Below are 19,511 nucleotides of genomic sequence, written 5' to 3'. Positions count from 1 at the left end.
GGTGATAGTGTGTGATATTGTTTAATGTGTGGTTTTTCCAAAACCCAGAATTGCCGAGTCAATACAATTTAAACATATAATTGGTATCAACTAGTCTCCTTAGTTCCATGTAATCTGAGCGGTTACGTAAGCCCCTAGTATTTTTCGGTTTTGTGTGTAAAATTGTATTTTTTCAATTTTCTAGGAAAACTCACGGAGGCTGCTACCCTCAATGTAAAAAGCCAATGTCAGTTTCACAGAAAGCATAATATAACGCCACAATAAAACTGAAAAGGTTGTAACTGCTGACTGAATTGTATAAATAACAGTAACTTCATGAGTTCTGCTAATGGTGACTGCGTTAAGATAGTGAAGTAACAAACAGGTATGAGATATAAAAGGCTTCTCAAAAAACAAGCCAAAAGGTCAGAAAGATAAAAACTGCCTGTACTTACAACCCAAAGACTTTTTGTACTGTAGCATATATATATATTCTAATTAGGGATGTTACAATAGCAGAAATGTAGTAGTCAAGACCAACACCAGTTAAAGTAAACAATTCTCGATATCCAATTCGATACCACAGTAAAAAAACTAAAACAAAACACTTAGCACTTAGAGCTGGTGTTAAGATAGTTGAATAGGTCTTAATTCACTCTGTAATATCTATTTTATATTGCTGTGAAAATGACCTTCTGAGCCGCCGATTGGTCTAGAGTTCTGCTACCAACCTGAAGGTTCCCAACAAAGTACTTCTTGTTGAATAAAGCTTCAGGTTCGGATGACTTTGAGCTTCTTTATTTTCAAATTCTATTTTTTCCAGACATTTCTTTTTCTCTCCTTGACTGTGCCAATCTGTATGTGCACGTTCTAAGTAGATGTCCAGTAGGTAAAGGGAAGGAGACAGAGCTAAGACAATGCATTACATTAACCTGGTAAACGGTTACAAACACTCGGAAGAGTTGCATTCATTCGTTGTGGTTGGTTACTTGCTACATAATTAGTATTTGTTAACTGCCTCAATATTATGTAATGTTCTGATACTAGAAATGATGAAAAATATGCCTAAAAGTAAAATACTGCTGTCCCAGTGCAGTTAATCAGGTCATTTGAACACCACACAGCTGAGGAGGCGTTTATGGTCACCATGATGGCAGGGCCAACCTCCCAAGCCGTGTGGCCCCTTAGCTATCCTGGAGGCCACAGAGATCTAAAGATGTTCTAAGCAACTGTTCCAACAATCACATGATCCGTCTCTGTGCCAATGATCTCCTATGTCACCCAACATCGAGGCATTACGACGGGGAATTGGCAGCTATATTAGGCCATGAACGTCAGCTGCCCAGCTCAACCTGAAGGCCAACCCCAACCTCTGACCAACTAGTTTGACCTTTACCCATTACACAATCTGAAAAACGTATTTCCAGATCCACTAATACTGCAAGGTCCAGGTTTTTCCTTCTTCAACTTTGCAATGTTTGCTGTGTTGTCAGCATGATCCCATGACCCCTCCCCTATCCCTGCATAGACACTTTTCCTCTGATGGCCAACTGACTGGTTCACTTTGTCTTGAACTGCCACCTCCCCTGTCCCCACAATACAATGCCTTGTTCAAACTAGGCCACATGAACGGACTTTCCATCTCGCCAACAGCGTTCACAGATTTTACCCTGGGTTCCAGAGGGACTATAAACTAATTCATGAGTGGCTTTATGACCATGGTTCAGATAAAGCTGTCAACAACTTTACTTTGTAATATGCCACTGTTCATGTGCCATCTGCCAAATTAAGCCTCAGAGGCCTTCCACGTCTGATTTATATAATCTGCTCTCTACCGTAACTGGGGATGAGTGATCATGTATGGTCTTTTAACACTTGTCACTCAAATTAAATAAAGTGGGATGAATAACTAAAGTTCAACAATATAGGCATTTACTCTGAAATCCCAGGCATTGATTTACTGATAAACTATAGTGATGCAAAAGCCAAGTTAGATATCGTTGCTGAGAAGCAGAAGTCGGTAAGAGTTCAAGTTCCACAGGGAGCAGTCACGTCCTGTCATTCCTCACTTACGAGTGACTAGGTTGGATGTTTTTGATATAAGTGTATAATGGTTACATGTGACTAAGAATACTTTGTAGTTCCTGTTATCATCTACCCTACTCAGATCCTAATAGAGAACTATTAACTAATCACTTTTACTGGCTTTTACTTTTATTTGTTCACACAAGTATAAACCTCTAACACTGATGAGAATCAAAGCACAAAAATAAAAATGTGGAAAATAAAGAAGCAAAACCGATCAAAGAAGACCTACTACTTAATGCTTAAGCGAGGATGTGACGCATGCACAAAGCCAGAAGCAGATAGGGGGGTGGAGGGCGAGTGAGCAGCCACAGGCCGCTGGGCGGTGGATGATACCTCCAGTGCCACTCATCCTCTGGGGCCCGGCTGCTACTGGGGCTGAGCGGAGCTTGAATACTAGGGCAGCAGGAAGCTGGTGCCCCCCCCAGAGACACCAACCTGATCCATTTTTAGGTTTCTGCTCTTGTGTGCACAATGTGAACTTGAACTTCTCTGCTTTCTTAAAATAAGGTGGCAATCTTGGGATTATCTTGAACCTACAGTGAGTGCTGCTGACCTAAATAATGCTCGCTAGCAGGCGGTAAAAAGTGAATTGGATCAGATTGCTAGCAGCTGCAGAGGGGTGGTTTTACTGGACTGATTCTTGGTGTGCGTGTGAAGATTCTGGAGATAGGCGAGTAGCAGTGAACGGACCAAGACTTGTTCTGATTGGTGCTAGTGACTACTGCTGATTTATGCCAATTTTATCAATCACCACCAAGGCAACTGAGGCACGTTATCCAAAGTGTACCACATGTGCTAATGTCTGTACAAGCATCAGCTGGTCAGACTATGGCTATGCCTGCAGCCCTTACAATAAACTAACAATGTAACCTGTCAATAGGTCAAGATGGCTATTTACAGCATGAGCTAGAAAGGCTTCATCTCAAGTTACAGCAGGGGTTGGGGGAGGTGACGAGAATCACCAATACCATATGTCATTGAGGGTAGCAGGAGTTGTGCTGCCTGGCTAACTTACAATTAGTGCAGCAACTGAGGGTCAGCAGTGTTGGAAACAGATGGAATAGCATGACAAGGTTTATAGGATGAGGGGTGGGTAAAGACCGGTCGAGCTGGGGTTAGAACCGGAGTTCACCACATTGCTGGTTTCTTTGCAGGTTCGTGTTTTGACTGGACTCTGGTGAGCAGGAGAGGGGCACTAGAAAGAGGGATGAAGTAGAGCGGTACAGCAGCAGGCTGGCGAGAGAGTACAGGACAGAGGGTGAGAGATGGCGAGCAGCGTAAGCGAACCATACACTTGCCTTGAGGAGACTGAATGAGAGATACAGGCGAAGAGGAAAGAAAGGAATCTGAAAAAGTAAAAAGGACAGAAGAATGATCATCCTAGAAGAGGAAGAAAAGAAGTCCTATCCACTGAACCCATTCAAAGGAAAAGAAGACAAGAGTTAACTTATCCAGCCGTAACAATTCTACAAAAGAAAAACTTTAGATAAAGACCAGAAAATGATAACAGAGTAGCCCTATTTATATGCTATTTGTTTACTTCAGTAAACCTACAATGACTTTAACACATGCACTTATATTTGCTATACAGGAAAGAGACCAAGACAGTTTAATTAAGAAGCAGACAAAAGCGGTTCCCACTTTGCTTTAGTGTTGCTATGAGCAAACAGAAAGGCTTCCCACAAATGAACTACAGTCAAAAGACCATTTCTTCTTAAGTACTTCTCCCAAGGCTTATGTTGCTACCATGGAAACTAAAGACAAAAATATTTCATGTGCACTAAATAAACTAAATAGGGATGCTAATTTTCTTTTCCCCTGACAGATTGGTTAACGAGGGTCGCCTACCAATCATTAACTCAACTGACAAGATGAGTGCCTTGCTGTGGTTGAAGTGCAACAATAACCGATGCACAAACGGGTTGAATCCATCATTTATCACCAGCTTCAGTGTATGAGCCAAACAGGCAACCGAGTCCTCGGTTCATCCGTCAGGAAGAGTTAGCAACCGCGATGTTGCGTGTATCTTCGTGGACTCATGCAGCCACTTTCCCAGTAAGTCTCCACCGCCTCAATTAGTTTAGCTGAGAGGTTGTCAGCTGTGCATCGTGTCAGTGTACTGCACGCCCGACGTAACGTATCGTCTGAGCGAGTGAGCGAGTGAGTGAGAGAGAGGAGCGTGTGATGCGGAGTATGAAGTTGGCATTAACGTCAGAGCTGTGAACGCAGTAGTGCAGTGTGTACGGTTTATTTGTCGATGAATAAATGCTACAACGCTTCAAGACTCAAGCAAAGTTCAAGTGTCTTATTTGCCTGCTGATAATTAAAGTGAAGGGGGTTAGCGACAAGTTTGGCCCAGGCTCAATTAAGGTGGGTTAACCTTTAAGGTGGACTAGCTATTCACATTTTAGTGACAAGTCGGTCCTCCAAGTTTTGCACAGCTTTTAAAAATATTTTTTGCAGTTTAACAGATTTTTCAACACATTAACTGCTTAATTGTTATCACCATTCAACGGTTAACTATTAACATTCCTGGTCAAAAGCGGGCGACTGTGGCTAAATGGAGAGCAGGGCCGTCTTTCAATCAGGGGGTCGGCGGTTCAATCCCCGGCTCCGCTAGTTGCATGTCGAGGTGTCCTTGAGCAAGACACCCCAAACCCCAAAATTGCTCCCGTAGCCGTGCCTACGGTGTATGAATGTGATAGAATCTGAAATGTAAGTCACTTTGGATAAAAGCGTCTGCTAAATGACTAATGTAATGTAAAAAGCATGACCCGGTCCTTTTGTCTGGGGTTTGGTCTAGGCCCTTTAGTTAAGGGAAATCTTACAGCTTCAAATCATACATTGTTCTTCTATTTTTGGCATCAACAGTTTGTGTTTGTCCTTTTCCTGTCTCAAAATGACGATGTCCCTGTGCACAAAAGCCAGCTCCATAAATAAATGGTCTTTTCCAGTTTATCGTGAAGAACTTGACTGCTCTGGTTTCGAGGAGAAGAGGAAGCTCACACCTCATTCGGTTGAGAATGCCAGGAGAGAAATATCTTGAGTCATGGGTACGGACTGAAGATGTGTGAGAGTTTCAGGTTTACTAAGGGAGGGGCTTAAGGTTCAGCTCAGTTGGAGTTTCTACATGCTGAGTAGGTTGGGGTTGGTGTGCCCTTGCAGTGCAGCATTCCTTCTCTCACATTCATGGGGCTGTTACCATCTGAACGCACCACACCTTCACTTTTTAAGTGCAGTGCCAGCTCTAAATCTTACTTGTGGTTCCACATTTGTCAAATTATTGGATGTTGAATTAAAGAGGGATGAGAAAAGATACGGGCAGCTAAAAAATATATAGACCTAAATATGAAAATTAATTCACAAGAATTAACAACCCTGTTCACATTAAAAATGTGCATAAATATCATAATAAAAAATGAAATTTAAGAATCACAAACACTGTCACTGTAGACAAATCTGCACATGCATATGAAGTTAGGTGACTATAATAACAAAACACATATGGTATGTTATTATGGAAGAAGGCATTTTCTATAAAATGCTGAAAAACACACTAACATATGCATGTGATGGTGTTTTGAACACAGCAGAGAGAAAAGAAAGCTGAATACATGAATGAGACTAAACATATTAGAAGTTAGTATAGATGTCCAACTGGGTCTGTCCCACTGGCAAATTTAAGGTGTCCATTGATAATATATAAAATCTGGATTATGCAGCTTTAAGCTATGTTGTAGAAATGTTTTGTTTTTTGTGACAAGAGTTAGACTGCCTTCAGTCATAGTGTAGATTCCTATTAGTACAGTTATTTATTAAACCTGACAATAAAAAAAACAGTTGGAAGCTTTCCACTGAGGCCTTGGGCGTGTCCAGCTCATTTGCTTGTGGAAGTGATGGTGCAGGGCGGGTCTACTGCCATTCCTGCCATTGCTGCTCTCGCTACCCTGTACCGTCTACCCCTGAGGGCTATCTCATTGCCTCTGTGACCTCAGTGATGTGGTCCGCTCCAGCAGGGAGTGGGGGGTGGGGTGGAGAACTCGGTGTTCCTTGAAGCTTCGCTTGTGCGCTTCACTTTTAGGTGCTTTACACTGAACACCTTTCTTGATGGATGAGTCAAAAGCATTTTCGGTTCACTGATATACGAGTTAATTTCACAATATTGATAAGAATAAATTGAATAGAAGTAAACCAGCATGGAACCTATATTTCCAGTCAGATTGCAAGTTTAGGAAGGTAGGGTGTGTTTATTAGTAGAGCTGTGCATCGCTGCGCTTGGGATACTACTAACGAACGACAGTAATTGGAGTTATGCTTACTCATCTAAATGGTAGATTGTGATTTCAACAATGCCAAAGCAGGGGAAAATAATCTGTTTTTCCTCAGTTCAGCTCACTGAAAGGTAATAGATCAAACTGAAAGGTGGGGTTTGATGCCTCCAGCAATATAAAAGGTTAGACTGCTCATATGAGAACATTCCTATGAGGAAATATGAGCCCAGAGACAGCTTAACAGGCAACTACAGTTATCAAACTGTGAGCTAAGGATCACTGTTTAAGTCTCTGCAACAATCTATGACACGATAATGACCTTTGATAAGTACTTTTCATTAAAAAAAACCTGTTTTCGATTGTGAGATTACAACCAACGCAGCAATACATGGATTGATTCAATGGCGAACTTCCTCTGAAAATCTGATGCAATGTAGTTTGAGAAATAAGGTCCTCATTTTGAAGTGTGCCACTTCCTTTGTGACTAGTGTCACTCATCAGTGTGCGAGTCAAGTGAAACGGGCTCAGCTACAGACAGGAGAGGCAGGCCGGGCCATCTGGTAGCAGTGACATCCACCGACTGAAAGATAAAACTAGTGTAGTTTACTACTGAAAATACTAGGCAGTACCAGGCCTGGGCCATGTGGACTAAATGTCATCTTTGACAGAATACCTCGATATCCGTTATGTGGCAATATTTTAGGACAATTCAGTATTTAATAATAGTAGTTCCAGAATCATGGAAATGAACAGAACCGTGCCGTACTCATCACTCCACTGAAAACTCTTTTAGAGAGAAATAATCTTTTTTATTGACTTATTATTTCCAATTGTTCTGACTTAGCTGTTTTGTTATTGTTAAACCAGAGACAAGACAGTTTTACTTGTCTAACGTTAGTCAAACTGTGTCAAGATTTTAAGCTAACTTCAATGTACGTTTCGTGATGCTAACTATGGCGGTTAGCTGAGTAAATATCTAATGTCAGCAAAATAAAAAATAAATACATGAGGCCCCGCTTCCAAGACAGGAAAGATGATCTTTGATTAAGTTATCATTACAAATCCACACTTCCTGTAGATGTTTCACATTAAAATACAGTGGCAGGTTTTAATGTGAAACATATGTTCAAGAAGTGTTCAGTTTTATTGAGTAGCTTAACTGAAAAAAAGCTAAGTGAAAGTGCTGTGAAACTAGTGAATGAAAAACATTTCTGTCATTGCACTGGTGGAATTCATGCCAGTTTTTAATTAATAACAAATTAAAACAGGTTCAGATCAGAGAAGAGGGAAGCTTCTTCTAAAATGTGATCAAATATACCTATAAATAAGGGAATTAGGCTGAACATGTCTTTGATTTGAGCCTGTATCCAATTAAGGCCTGGTTATATGCAGCTAAAGTAAATGACTATAAATAAATGAATAAATAATGCTATATGAAAATACAGGGACTGTTCATATTTCACCCAGCTTGACTGATCTTCCTGTCCTTTTACAGATATATTGCCTCTTTTACATCATAGTGAATGTTGGTTCAAAGAAACAGTGAATCTTATCAAACCTGTCTGCCTGAAAACACTCCAATCCATAAATAATCATTTGTGGTCGATGATTTCACAATAAAATGAATAAAATCTTCATTTTTTGGGTTTCACGTCAATATGTCTTAAAATACAGAAGTTGACAAAAGTGACATCCAGTGCCAACACTGCTAAGCTTCAAAGTATGTCTGAGTGGGAAGATCCAAACACTGTTTCCATTTGACATGGAGGCAGAGTAGGGCCCAAAGCCCATATTTTGCAGTGACTCAGCAGTGCTGTAATGACTCAGATTTGCAGAGGGCAAGGTCTGTTATCCGTCATGGAATGTTTAGAAAAAACATCCGTGATCATTCTGAGCTGCCAGAAAACTATTCATTTTTATAGACATCTTTCCTGGAGTCTACCTTTGAAATTGGCAGACAAAAACTAGCTGTCATGCCTGTGTAGTGTATGCCACAGCTGTGTGCCCCACCTCTAATTATTTAACATACAGGGATGTAAGTTTAGTGAATTAATTCCGGGCTATAAAAAAACTATCCTGCATGAGATATCATCAAGCACCAAAATTTCCAAACTCGCTCATGGCTGCTAATTTTGTGAGACTAATAAATTATTATTCGGTCAATTTTGTCATAAGTTTTTACTCATATGTTACATGACATGATTGAAAGCATGGAAAATAATGGCCTTGAGTGCTTTCTGATGTGAATGTGTGCGCTTCCTGTTGTGTCCCAGTAGCTTTCTATTACTCTTTTATTTTATTTCTGCATTCCTCTCCTTATTGATATCAATTTTCAAGACCAAATCGAAACTCAGTGAGGCATCACGAGCCACACCCATGACCACATGTGGCATCATTCTTCAAGGCCTACAATCCCTTTGATTAACAGAACATCGCTTTTGAAGGATTTTCAAATGGCTCACATGAGGTGGCTGACTGAGCCATGGAGTTCAAATCAGAAAGCTTAACACACAGCCACAAAACACGCTGCGTACACACACACACACACAGTGAAGCTGCCACTCCCTCTAACACAATAAGCTGTCAATTAGCCCATGGGAAACAAACGTGTTCCTTTGTTTTTAATTAGGCTCGTCTGGGTTGTGAAACCTGAAAATCTAAAAAACACTGAAAACTGGAGGTGGTGACAGGTAGTAGACATACAGGAATGATGGTAGTGCAGCTCTTCAGGCTGGATGGTTCGTTCTGGGCCTGTTTTCATGATCAAGACACAAAAGGGCAGTGCGCCTTTAAGAGGTCCTCCCTTCACAGTAGCCCAGTAACAATGCATCTGCAGTGCACCGCATCGCAACATTTGGCACCGATAACGCTTTGTCACCCCACACGTTATTGTCAAAACTGTCATGTAACGTGCATTTACTCATCAACAAACATATCCACCAAGTAGAACATGACGCAAGGCAGTAGTAACAGTCATTAAGATAACGTTTCAATTTGGCTAAGACCAAATGCCCTTAGAAGCAAGTATTTTAATTCCTTTGTTTTATTTTTCCCCAATCACGCAGTCTCCTCGTGGATGAATTAGCCTCCTTTGGATAAATTGACGCTGCTCAGTAATGAGCAATGTTGCCCCATTATTCTGGGTTTCGTTGCTTGACTGATCGAATATACGGTTTAGTTCAATGTCTTGCCTCATGCTCTACAACATTGGCTGTAACATTCGACTGCGGCTCCGCTTATGACATTAAAAAAGACGTTTAGCAAGACATTGTCGAGGTAAAAAGACGTATACCGTACCCAGAGGCAGGCCAAAGCTATAGGGCATGTAGTAGCAGTGTGTCCGGATAAGTTCACTATCACAGGTGTTTCCAATTATAGCTTAAACACGCTTAATCAGCCACACACAGGCCAACAACACACAAAATAAAAGAGAAGAGTTTCTACATTACAGCTTAAATATTCAAAGTTGAATTATTGCGTTATGGTATTGACGCAACTTAAACCTGTGAAATCCTTCATGCCTGCAATTAAAAACGAAACACATTTGGTTTAATAGTAATTAATGGTAAAGGAATTGGTTAAAAGTGACATTTGGCTCGCTGACTTAACGTTAGTGTGTTTCTTACCGGATAGCTTTGATTCTTTAGCAGAATTCTGTCCATCGGCGAGCCCTTGCGACGAAGATATCTGGGCGGATTGAGTCGTTGGATCCATTTTACTGTAGTTACACTGCACACAGGCGATAAAATGTCTGGCGTCTCAATGTAAATGGTCGGTTACTGTCCTTTGAAGACGTATATGTCGTCTGACTTTACTCAAATTTCCCCAAGAGCGAGACTCGGATCCGCACCTTAACGCAACGTCCGAGCACTGACAGAGCAGCATAGATGGCAGGAAACAAGGCGGACTAGGGAGGCGGAAACCAAACATGTCGGGATGGGACACGTTCAAAGTCTTCGCTCAGGCTCCTACATCTGAGGACCAACTTTAATGAATACGACTTGTATCTGAGATCAAGTACAATAACATAAAATAATAACAAAAAAAGACTACCAATTGTCATTTGTTTACTTATCTGCCATCCTCTCTGCAGTTTGAAAATATATTCCAGAGACCTTTGTATCAGTAAAATTCAACTGTTTGTCTTTTTGTGGTGAAGTTCATACGCGATATAGAGAAATTCGACAGCATGTGAATGCAGCATAAGGAATATTCTTGAACACAGACACCATGTTATCGTTTATGTTCATACCTGCTCTCAACAACAGTGGGGTTTTGTGTTTCGGACATTAACTGTTATAGGCTGCATTACACACATTTTGAGTAAATCATATCAAAATATTTATACCAAACAATTATGAGATACATCTGGATAAATATTGGTTGAATGCATAAACTGGTGTGTGTTTGAGTTGTGTAACAAAGCCAGCCATGGCCATATTGATAAAACTGTTTTTTAACAATGATGACGATGCAGTGACTTCACGGCTACACACATGTCGAAACTGTGTGTTTTTAATGTTGCTTGTTTGCCATTATGTAATGGTTACCTTTGTTCCATTTTGTAGCACTATATTATAGATCAGCATCATACTGCCCTCTACTGGTGGAGTTTACAAATACGATCATATCGACTACATTTCCCAGCATACATGAGACGGTCCCGTGTGCGCAGGGCTTCAGAGCTGTAACCATGGGGATGGGCCTATCCCCGTTCAACACCGACGTATCGATGTGAGATCTGCTCCGTTACGCAAACGTGGAGCTTGGGAGCACACTGCAGGTGACTATCGGGCAGACTGAACTGCGCGGCAAAAGAAGGGAGACACAAACAAAAACATGTGGCTGAGGCTGTGAGAAAACGGGTAAGTTATCTCTTACACATTGCTCCGATTGTATGCTGAAAAGAGTTCAGAGTTATTCAGCGGCATATTGTGGCGATATATTTTGCGGGAGTAGTAGGTTGATGAGCGTTATCCAAAAGTGAGTTTAGCTAACTAGCAGCTCGTTAGCTTGTTAGCTGCTTCTGACAAACAGCCGTCATTCAGCCGGCTACTACGGAGCTGTTAGTCACAGTGTGTGGCTCACTCTGGTTCAGGATATGTCTCTACTGTATCTCACTTAATAAACAGCGTAACGTTAGTATTCATTCAACAAACTAACACCGTTAGCCAGCCTAAATGGGTAGCTAACAGTAACTTAACTTAGTAAAGTTAGCTAGTTAGCCTACGTCGGCTAACCGGGCTTTCAAATAAATGAATCAAACAATATTGCGGTCTGTATTGAAAGACGGCAAGTATTTGTGATGTTGCGGAGACATATCAACGTATTGAACGACATCCCGAACCCAGATGTTTTCATCTTTTGAATTGAATGTGGCTAACGTTAACGCTACATCAGTAGCGGTAGGAGTGCCCCGCCCACCAAAGCGCCATATAGCCCATGTTAGCGGCATTGATGTAACCAGCATGATGCAACAAGTCAAGCTGCTCAGCTGCGGGTCAGTGTCTACTAGGTTTATGTTGTATGTGTTAAGCGTGCGTCAGTTATAGTAATATGGGCAACATTATTATCGTTGAGATTATCAACGGGACGTTTATTAATGCCGACAAGTCTCCAGACTAGCTCGATAAAACCTATGACAAGAAATGTTGCTTTTCTTTCAATAAAGCGTGACACAAGTCTGGCTTCTCTGTAAACTTGTTCACCACCTCATGGGGAGACCCAAACCTACAATGAATGTATCTACTAGTATTAGAAGTATTGTGCGTGTGTCAAAGCCGGACCTATCTTCCTCCTCTGGGTCCTAGAGCGATAACGTTCAATGAGCCTCACTGTTCCTTCATTACCATGAACACATGCATTTTAGCTTATTTTGACTCAATCCCACATACAACGACCTGCAGCCACACCAAATACACCTAATGTGGATTACTCCTCCACTGAAAATCCCTCAGAAATGCTCCATATCCTCCCGTGAGAGTAACGTTGGCTATAAAACTACAGTGGCCAGCTCTGAGCTGTTTTTATAGATTTATGTCCTCAATGGCTTGGAGAAAGCAAATCAGTCTTCCTTATCAGGAAGGATTCTTCAGAGCCTTTTTCTTTTTTTAACTCTACCTACTTTCTACAGTGTGTGACATTGATGTGGAGTTGAACTGACTGCTGTGTAACATTTAGTACGGCAGGTACTGAGGAGAGCATCGGAGTTGACCGACCGTGGACGTCATGGGTTTGCAGTCAGTTCAGAAGAAGCACTTCCCCCTGCGGGGGATCGATGGCGTGGTTCAGCTGTTTGACGCCGAGCTCCGCAAGTCTGAGCCGGACCTGGCCCTCCTCTCCCTGGTCCTGGGTTTTGTCGAGCATTTCCTAGCCGTAAACCGGGTCATCCCCATAAACGTTCCGGGGGTCCGGTTTGAGCCTCTGGAGCCGGACTGTCCCAACTCCTGCTTCCCCACGGTAGAGCTGGGCATGATTTCTGCACTGTACGAGCGCTTCACGGCCCAGATCCGCGGCGCGGTGGACCTGTCCCAGTTCCGGAGGACGGCTGCAGGTTCCAGCAGGGAGCTGGTGAAGAAAGTGTCCGATGTGATCTGGAACAGCCTAAGCCGCTCTTACTTCAAGGACCGGGCCCACATCCAGTCCCTCTTCAGTCTCATCACTGGTACCGCATCACGAGGATTACCGTGTTTGTTACCGTGATCAACTTAAACTTAAAGTGCTGTCAAATTTATGGAAATAATTCTTTATTAAATCTGAACCAGGTACCAAACTGGACAGCTCTGGTGTGGCATTCGCAGTGGTGGCAGCCTGCCAGGTTCTGGGTCTGAAGGACGTCCACCTGGGACTGTCTGAGGACCACGCCTGGGTGATTTTCAGCAAAAACGGGGAAGAGACGGCCGAGGTCACCTGGCACGGAAAGGGCAACGAGGACCGGAGAGGGCAAACAGTGGCAGCGGGAGTCAACGAGAAGGTGAGGCCTACCTCCACTCAATAAGGACGAGAAGAAACCCTCAAGCACCGTTCAAATTCAAAATACAAAATATAAATAAAAAGAGGGCATCAGTTATTTTTATGGTGGGTACAGACCAGTATGTTTTTACACATATCGTTATGAGTAAATGTCCCATTTGTGATATTTTGTGCTCCTTTATTTCCTCAACCTCTCCAAATGAAGGAAACGATTAATAATGCCTCGTATTTGATATCCACATTCCTGCAAACCTCTCCTTTCTGTGTCTCCCTCAGAGCTGGCTGTACCTGAAGGGCTCCTACATGAAGTGTGACAGAAACATGGAGGTGGCCTTCATGGTCTGTGCCATCAACCCCTCGCTGGACCTGCACACCGACAGCTCCGAGCTCCTGCAGCTGCAACAGGTGAGCTCTGCAACTTGTAGCGAGCAGCGGGTCGTCACATATCTGTTTTTGTTAATCTCCCGGAACACTCCACAGCTGTCAGTTTCACAGTTGAGGCTGGAGGAAGCGGTGACCTAAATGTCTCAGAGACGGTCTAAAACGGAACCATTTGAATTTCTCTTTTGTCTCTTTAATTACTCACAATTCATTCTGCACAGTTGTTTCTTATTTACAGCTTACATTGTTGTTAATGTTTATAATCTGACACTTAGTGTTTGTGAGATGCGTTTTCATGAGCTGTCTGTGTTACTCCTCCTGCTCTCTTTATCTAACAGAAACTCCTGTGGTTGCTGTATGATCGAGGCGACCTGGACAGGTGAGTTTGCGTTGATGAAGTTCATAAGAAATGAAACGTGACATGTAAGCCTGCTAAACTCCACAACCTCCTCCTCCTCTCCTGTACTGTGTTCCAGGTATCCTATGGCCATGGGCACTCTGGCAGACCTTGAAGATCAGGATCCAATCCCAGGCAAGGAGAACCCCATGAAAATCCACCTCAAGGTTAGTCTGTAGAGAGGAATCCACCAGGTCACACAGCAGTGAGACTGGTAGGATGTGAGGAAATGTTTCTTTAAGCTCCAGTATTGAACTATTCCAACCAGAACGGGTTGATGATTTAATAGGAATTCTTCATGTGTTTCTGTCTCTCAGGCTGTGAGCTCTGCTCAGAAGCACTACAACAACGAGCACATCTACCCCTACATGTACCTGGCTGGTTTCCATTACAGACACAGGGCTGTGCGGGAGGCGTTGAGGGCCTGGGCCGAGGCCGCTCGGGTCATGCAGGAGTGAGTTCACGCTGCTTTAACACACTGGTGTGACGCAGGTTAAAGTTTAGGATTTAGTTTTATTAGTTTTGTTACATATTCCATTGTGTTTAAGTATGGGTCACTCTTCATTAAAAATAATAATTGGCATAATTACACCAATAGATTTAGGACTTGCTCCTCTAAAAACAGTTCCAGGTGAATTTTAAGACTGATTAAAAAGATCCAGACTTTTCTGTCAGTACACTGCTGTTTTGATGCCATTTCTTGTTTATTTTTTTTTGAGTGGAATTCTAGAGAAATTCAATTTATAAATAAATAACTTCTGAAGACCAGCAGGGCTAACAGAGAGAGCAGAGACGTAATGATGCTCAGATGCTTACTTTTTCATTTAGTTCTCCTCTCACTTTTATTGTGCAATGGTCATCAAGCAATATTTTTGACATAGTTGTTTTTAAAATGAATAGAAGAAATCGTTTGTTTTCAAAATGGCCTGTGTGTGGCTTCAACCGGTGCCCTCAGTTGTTATTTCACCAGGCGACCACAAGATGGCAGTAAATGCAAAGCTATCTTCCCTGACTTGTGTTGTGACCACAAAAAAAGAAAGAAATGAACACAGAATGCATTTCTCAGCCTTCTAATCTAAAAGATAGGTATTAAAGTCAAGTGATGTGACCGCTGAGGTTAAGTTCTGGTTGAGATTGTCCTCTGTGGTGGCTTTCCAGTCCCAGTGAGTGAGAGGGTGTGGCTCCTGAGCCAGGAAGTGTCCAGCATCCTCGCGCTCTCTCCTCCCGTTAAACACACAGTTAAAAATACCAGCTCGGACCCACCAGGCCACATTCCCTCCCCATCCATCAGCTTCCTTTTCCTGCTTCCCCCATTGTTCTTCAACTTCAGCTCGCCCTCTGTGCGCCGTCCATAAGAGGGAGGAGTGTGTGTGTGTGTATTTCATAACAGTGGATTCTTAGTAAGATTATGCAGCAGAGTTCACATGTCTGGACTGTTGCAATGACTTCAATAATCAACATGTTGCCTCTACCCTGCAGGACATCTAACAGCCCTTTCTTAATTTAAGAACTTGATGTAATGATGTCTTTTGTAAAGCAGAAGTAGATAAAAATCCATTTGATGTGTAAAATGACATTCTCAGTCTGATCTTGCAGAACATATTCTGACTCCCTCCCCACTGTTATTAATAGTCCTCCTCTCACCTGCTCTTGCAGGTATAACTATTTCCGTGAGGACGAGGAGATCTACAAGGAGTTCTTTGACATTGCCAACGATGTTATCCCCACTCTGCTGAAGGAGACGGCCGCTGCTGCCGAGAGTCCTGGGGAGGGGGGAGAAGGGGGGGAAGGAGCTGACAAGGCAAGTATCCCCAGCCAGAGAAGAGCTGCAACCCAGCACAATACATCTTCAGATCTGGTCCGCTCATTTGTTTTACAGCGTTTGCTTTTTGGAGACTCCACCTGGTATTAAAGGGAGAGTTCAGTTGTTTTGAAGTGTGGCTGTATGAGGTACTTCTAAATAGTCCGTGTATTACCTCCTGTAGACTTTGAAGAAACAGACAGGAGTATCAGCACGGGAGCATAGCGATGCACAATATTTTCATCCTTTATCTTGCTGTCAGACAGCCCTTACCAACAAGGAGCTGAAGCTGTTATCGATGCTCTATTCAAAGCCACAAGACTCCTTTCACAAAATCACTCATTTTACCTGACAGGACACGGGAGCTTCCAGTCTACCGCTGCTGGAGCGGTTAGTTTGTTTGTGTGATCGTGTCTTTTTGGTGTTTTATAAGGTTAGTTCCGATTCACCAAAGTCACACAAAAATACAAACTAACTAGCTGCTGGAGACAGCTGACTAGACCAGCAAGTCCTGTGTTGGGCGAGATAAAATTGCAATTTTTGTCAATGGAGGCTCGTGACTGTGAAAGAGCATCAGTCAGAGAGGGCTGTCTGACAGCAAGGTAGAGGGGTGAACATCTAATGATATCAGCAGCCTAGTTATAATGTAAGTGTTTGCTATGCGGAGATTCATGCATGACTGAATTAAAACAGGTTGCACCACACAAAGCAGTTATCCTGTAGAGTTACATTGTTACTGCAGGGTAGAACTGCTGTTTAGCTGAACCAAATGAGAAACCCTTTTTGCTAATGAATGACTTGTTCAGAGAGCTATACATTATTACACCCGCGTTAATACCGGGTGAAACTAACTAACAGTCAGTACTCTGATTTCAGGAGCACCCCAAGCAGGCAGCAGCCCTCTCAGCACTCCAGGACCCAGAATGCTTTGCCCACCTGCTGTGTTTCTATGATGGCATCTGCAAATGGGAAGAGGGCAGTCCCACGCCAGTCCTTCATGTGGGCTGGGCCACCTACCTGGTCCAGTCTCTGAGCCGCTTTGATGCTCAGGTGAGAAACCCAGAATAGCGCCACCTTTGAACTTGAAAATGACCGCAGCCATTGCAAACTGTCAGTAGAGAGATGTGGCCGACATGTGCGTCGATGCTTTGTAGCTAAAATTGGGTTTGTGGTCCGATTCCAAAGGTGCGCCAGAAGGTGTCGATCATCATCAAGGAGCCAGAGTCCCAGGATGATGACGACATGTCCAGCGACGACCCCCGGGAGGGCCGCAGACGAGGACCCAGGAGAGAGTCCAAGCTGGATGAGCAGGGCTCTCCTCCTGGTGCTCCCTCCTCCCCCTCCACTCAGCCCCCAGCTGCTACAGCAGCAGCCCAGCCCAAGAAGATAGGAGAGGGAGGGGGCCGTCGACGCTCCTCCCAGGGCCTGCGGGCCGGGGACGCCGAAGGAAAACCCAAGTCCCCCAGCCCGGATTCTTCGCCCTCATCCCAGCAACAGGCATCCCCGTCCCCGGCCGGCCCCGTGGTCGCCTTCCAGAGCGAGAAGATGAAGGGGATGAAGGGGCTGCTGTGTGCAGCCAAGGTGAACTCCAGCGCCATCAAGCTGCAGCTCACCGCCCAGTCACAGGTCCAGATGAAGAGGCAGAAGAGCACGCCGGCCGGGGACTACTCCATGTCCTTCATGAAGCGGCAGCGCAAGTCCCTCTAGACGCCAACTCCTGTTGCAGGAGTTGGTGAGAAATGGGAGGAGATACTGTGAACAGCAACACGGAGACCCGATTAACCTCGCTTTTGTTTGTGAAACGTTTTTGTTCTGTTTTGTTACCAGTGTTTTCATCCAGACGCCCGCTTCAGTCAACATCCTCTTCATTCCAGCAATATATTTGACTTGCAACACTCGAGTTAAGCGTCGCATATCAGGTTTAAAAAGGAAGGAGTGAAACATTTCATTCTGTTTTTATTTACGACTTTCTGGAGGAACTGTCTGGTTTTCTAGAGATTGTAAACACTCATTCGTCATTAGTTTGTGTTTTAATTGGCAGCCAATTGCACACTGACTACTAACTTGTCATTGACTTACATGTGGATGTTTTGAAGCCAAAGTAACGAGGATGACCAGAATGCTGCGTACAGATGTGTAAATATCAACTTGTACCGTTAGGACCCTGTCCATGACTGAAGCCTTGGAAGTGATTCATTTAGGATAGTTACTGTGTAACATTGTCCACTTCTGCTCTATCGACAGCTTATTTCTTGCCAGCTCTATGTTGCCTTACTTTGCCTTTGTTCTTATCTAAAGTAGACGGCCTTTAGTTCGGAGAATAGCTACACCGGGCCTATTTCTAATGATTAGAGAAGACCAGGAAGACCATGCACTGTTGAGACCGTGGAGCCACATTAGGTGGCCCCTGTTACATCCTATTTGCTTGATGACTTGTGGTTTTTGTTCTTGTTTTTTTTGTATCTGCAAGTAATAAAGACCTGATAAAAACAGAATGTGGGGATGTGTGTTAGATATAGAAGTTATTATAAGGGCATTACTTCACAGGTGACTGAGCTGTAAGAGGCTGCACAGCAGGGGGAGAAGTATATTCTACATTTAGCATGAAGACAATGGTGCACATACACCCTAGTTTGTAACAAGCTTTAGGAAAATAAGAGCATAAATGAATGGACTGTTGAGGCAGACAAATGAGGAGCAGGAAGGGAGCTGCACGGAAAGTAAAAGTTTGGTACTTGTCATGTAGCTGTGGTTTAGCAGAGGTGTCTATGAGATACTACAGTTGCAGACTGATCAGTGATTACCGGTGACTGCAGGCTCATGCTAATCAAACTTCAATGGGACTGCAGGTGGCACAGTTCCATTCTGTCATGAATCAATACGCACACCATACAAAATATGTAAACCACGATGTGGAACAGATTCAAGAGAACGTGGATGTGATACAAGACAGTCAACGACTAATAGTATTCAGCCCTTTCCCACCACAAGAGAAACAAATATGAAATGTTTTTAAATGAGACACACGGTCTATATTTTTGAATCAATAATTCAGACTTTTTAACATCAGAAATGTGAGATATTTGATCTATTTTGAATTATGTGTCAAATGTTTGACTTTAGTCAAAGATATGAAATGACAGGTCAGGATTCTGACACTTCTGACAAAATGATGAGACGATGTGTGCACATACATTTTGACTTCAGCTCGTCAGTTATTTAGTTAACAGATCAGAATGTCGACTTTGTAAATGAACATCATGTGATACGAAGTCAATATTATGAGAAAATAAGTCAAATTCTTGACTTTTATCTCACAGTTATACTTTTTACCACCTTAGCTTAGCATGTTAACATTTGCTAATTAGCTTAGCACCAAACACAAAGTAGCTTACAGCTGAGGCTGTTTTTTTAGTCAGGTATTCATTTAACCAAAGTATTGGACATTTCTTAAGGTGTAAGTTTAAATGATGACACTCTGAGTCTATATTACACAATGAGAGCCGTCCTCGACGAAAGAAATTCTCAGTCAACTAACACTCTTACAATTTTGTCAACTACTCAATTAGTTGATTTAGTCGACAGATCTATAAAACTGAGTTTCTCCACAAGGACACAAAAG

The 19,511-nt window shown here is 42.9% G+C and overlaps 2 protein-coding genes across 4 annotated transcripts in view; one reads left to right on the top strand and one right to left on the bottom strand.

Annotated features, from left to right (window-relative positions):
• Positions 1–10,245, bottom strand: part of rtn3 (reticulon 3) — a 29,698-nt gene extending 19,453 nt beyond the window's left edge. The window contains exons 1-2 of one of the 3 annotated variants that reach the window (XM_076087143.1): positions 9,965–10,245; positions 3,366–3,413 (exon numbers count right to left, since the gene is read on the bottom strand). In XM_076087143.1, coding sequence (XP_075943258.1) covers positions 3,366–3,413; positions 9,965–10,052 — 136 coding nt within the window. In that variant the 5' untranslated portion in view covers positions 10,053–10,245. The remainder of the gene's footprint in view (positions 1–3,365; positions 3,414–9,964) is intronic. The other 2 variants (XM_076087144.1, XM_076087145.1) reach the window with 2 other exon arrangements.
• An 805-nt stretch (positions 10,246–11,050) lies between these two features.
• Positions 11,051–18,384, top strand: men1 (multiple endocrine neoplasia I). The gene is made up of 10 exons (XM_076087142.1): positions 11,051–11,203; positions 12,519–13,002; positions 13,103–13,311; positions 13,587–13,715; positions 14,030–14,070; positions 14,168–14,255; positions 14,406–14,542; positions 15,745–15,889; positions 16,766–16,939; positions 17,075–18,384. Exons 2-10 carry the CDS (start codon positions 12,567–12,569, stop codon positions 17,594–17,596), a joined length of 1,881 nt encoding a protein of 626 aa, XP_075943257.1. The 5' UTR covers positions 11,051–11,203; positions 12,519–12,566; the 3' UTR covers positions 17,597–18,384.
• Positions 18,385–19,511: the final 1,127 nt, after the last annotated feature.

This window comes from Anarhichas minor, unplaced genomic scaffold, assembly GCF_050575085.1.
Source record: "Anarhichas minor isolate MPS153535 unplaced genomic scaffold, ASM5057508v1 ptg000009l, whole genome shotgun sequence".
NCBI classification, from domain to species: domain Eukaryota; kingdom Metazoa; phylum Chordata; class Actinopteri; order Perciformes; family Anarhichadidae; genus Anarhichas; species Anarhichas minor.
Note: the sequence above shows the minus strand (reverse complement) of the source record. Positions and strands in the feature narration are given on the sequence as shown.

What these genes read in the sequence shown, in the direction of transcription:
- men1 (XM_076087142.1), top strand. Translation starts at nt 12,567, where the DNA reads ATGGGTTTGCAGTCAGTTCAGAAGAAGCACTTCCCCCTGCGGGGGATC. An exon ending in GCCGCTCGGGTCATGCAGGA is followed by an intron (nt 14,543 to 15,744) that starts GTGAGTTCACGC and finishes CTGCTCTTGCAG; the next exon opens with GTATAACTATTTCCGTGAGG. An exon ending in GGGGGGAAGGAGCTGACAAG is followed by an intron (nt 15,890 to 16,765) that starts GCAAGTATCCCC and finishes CTCTGATTTCAG; the next exon opens with GAGCACCCCAAGCAGGCAGC.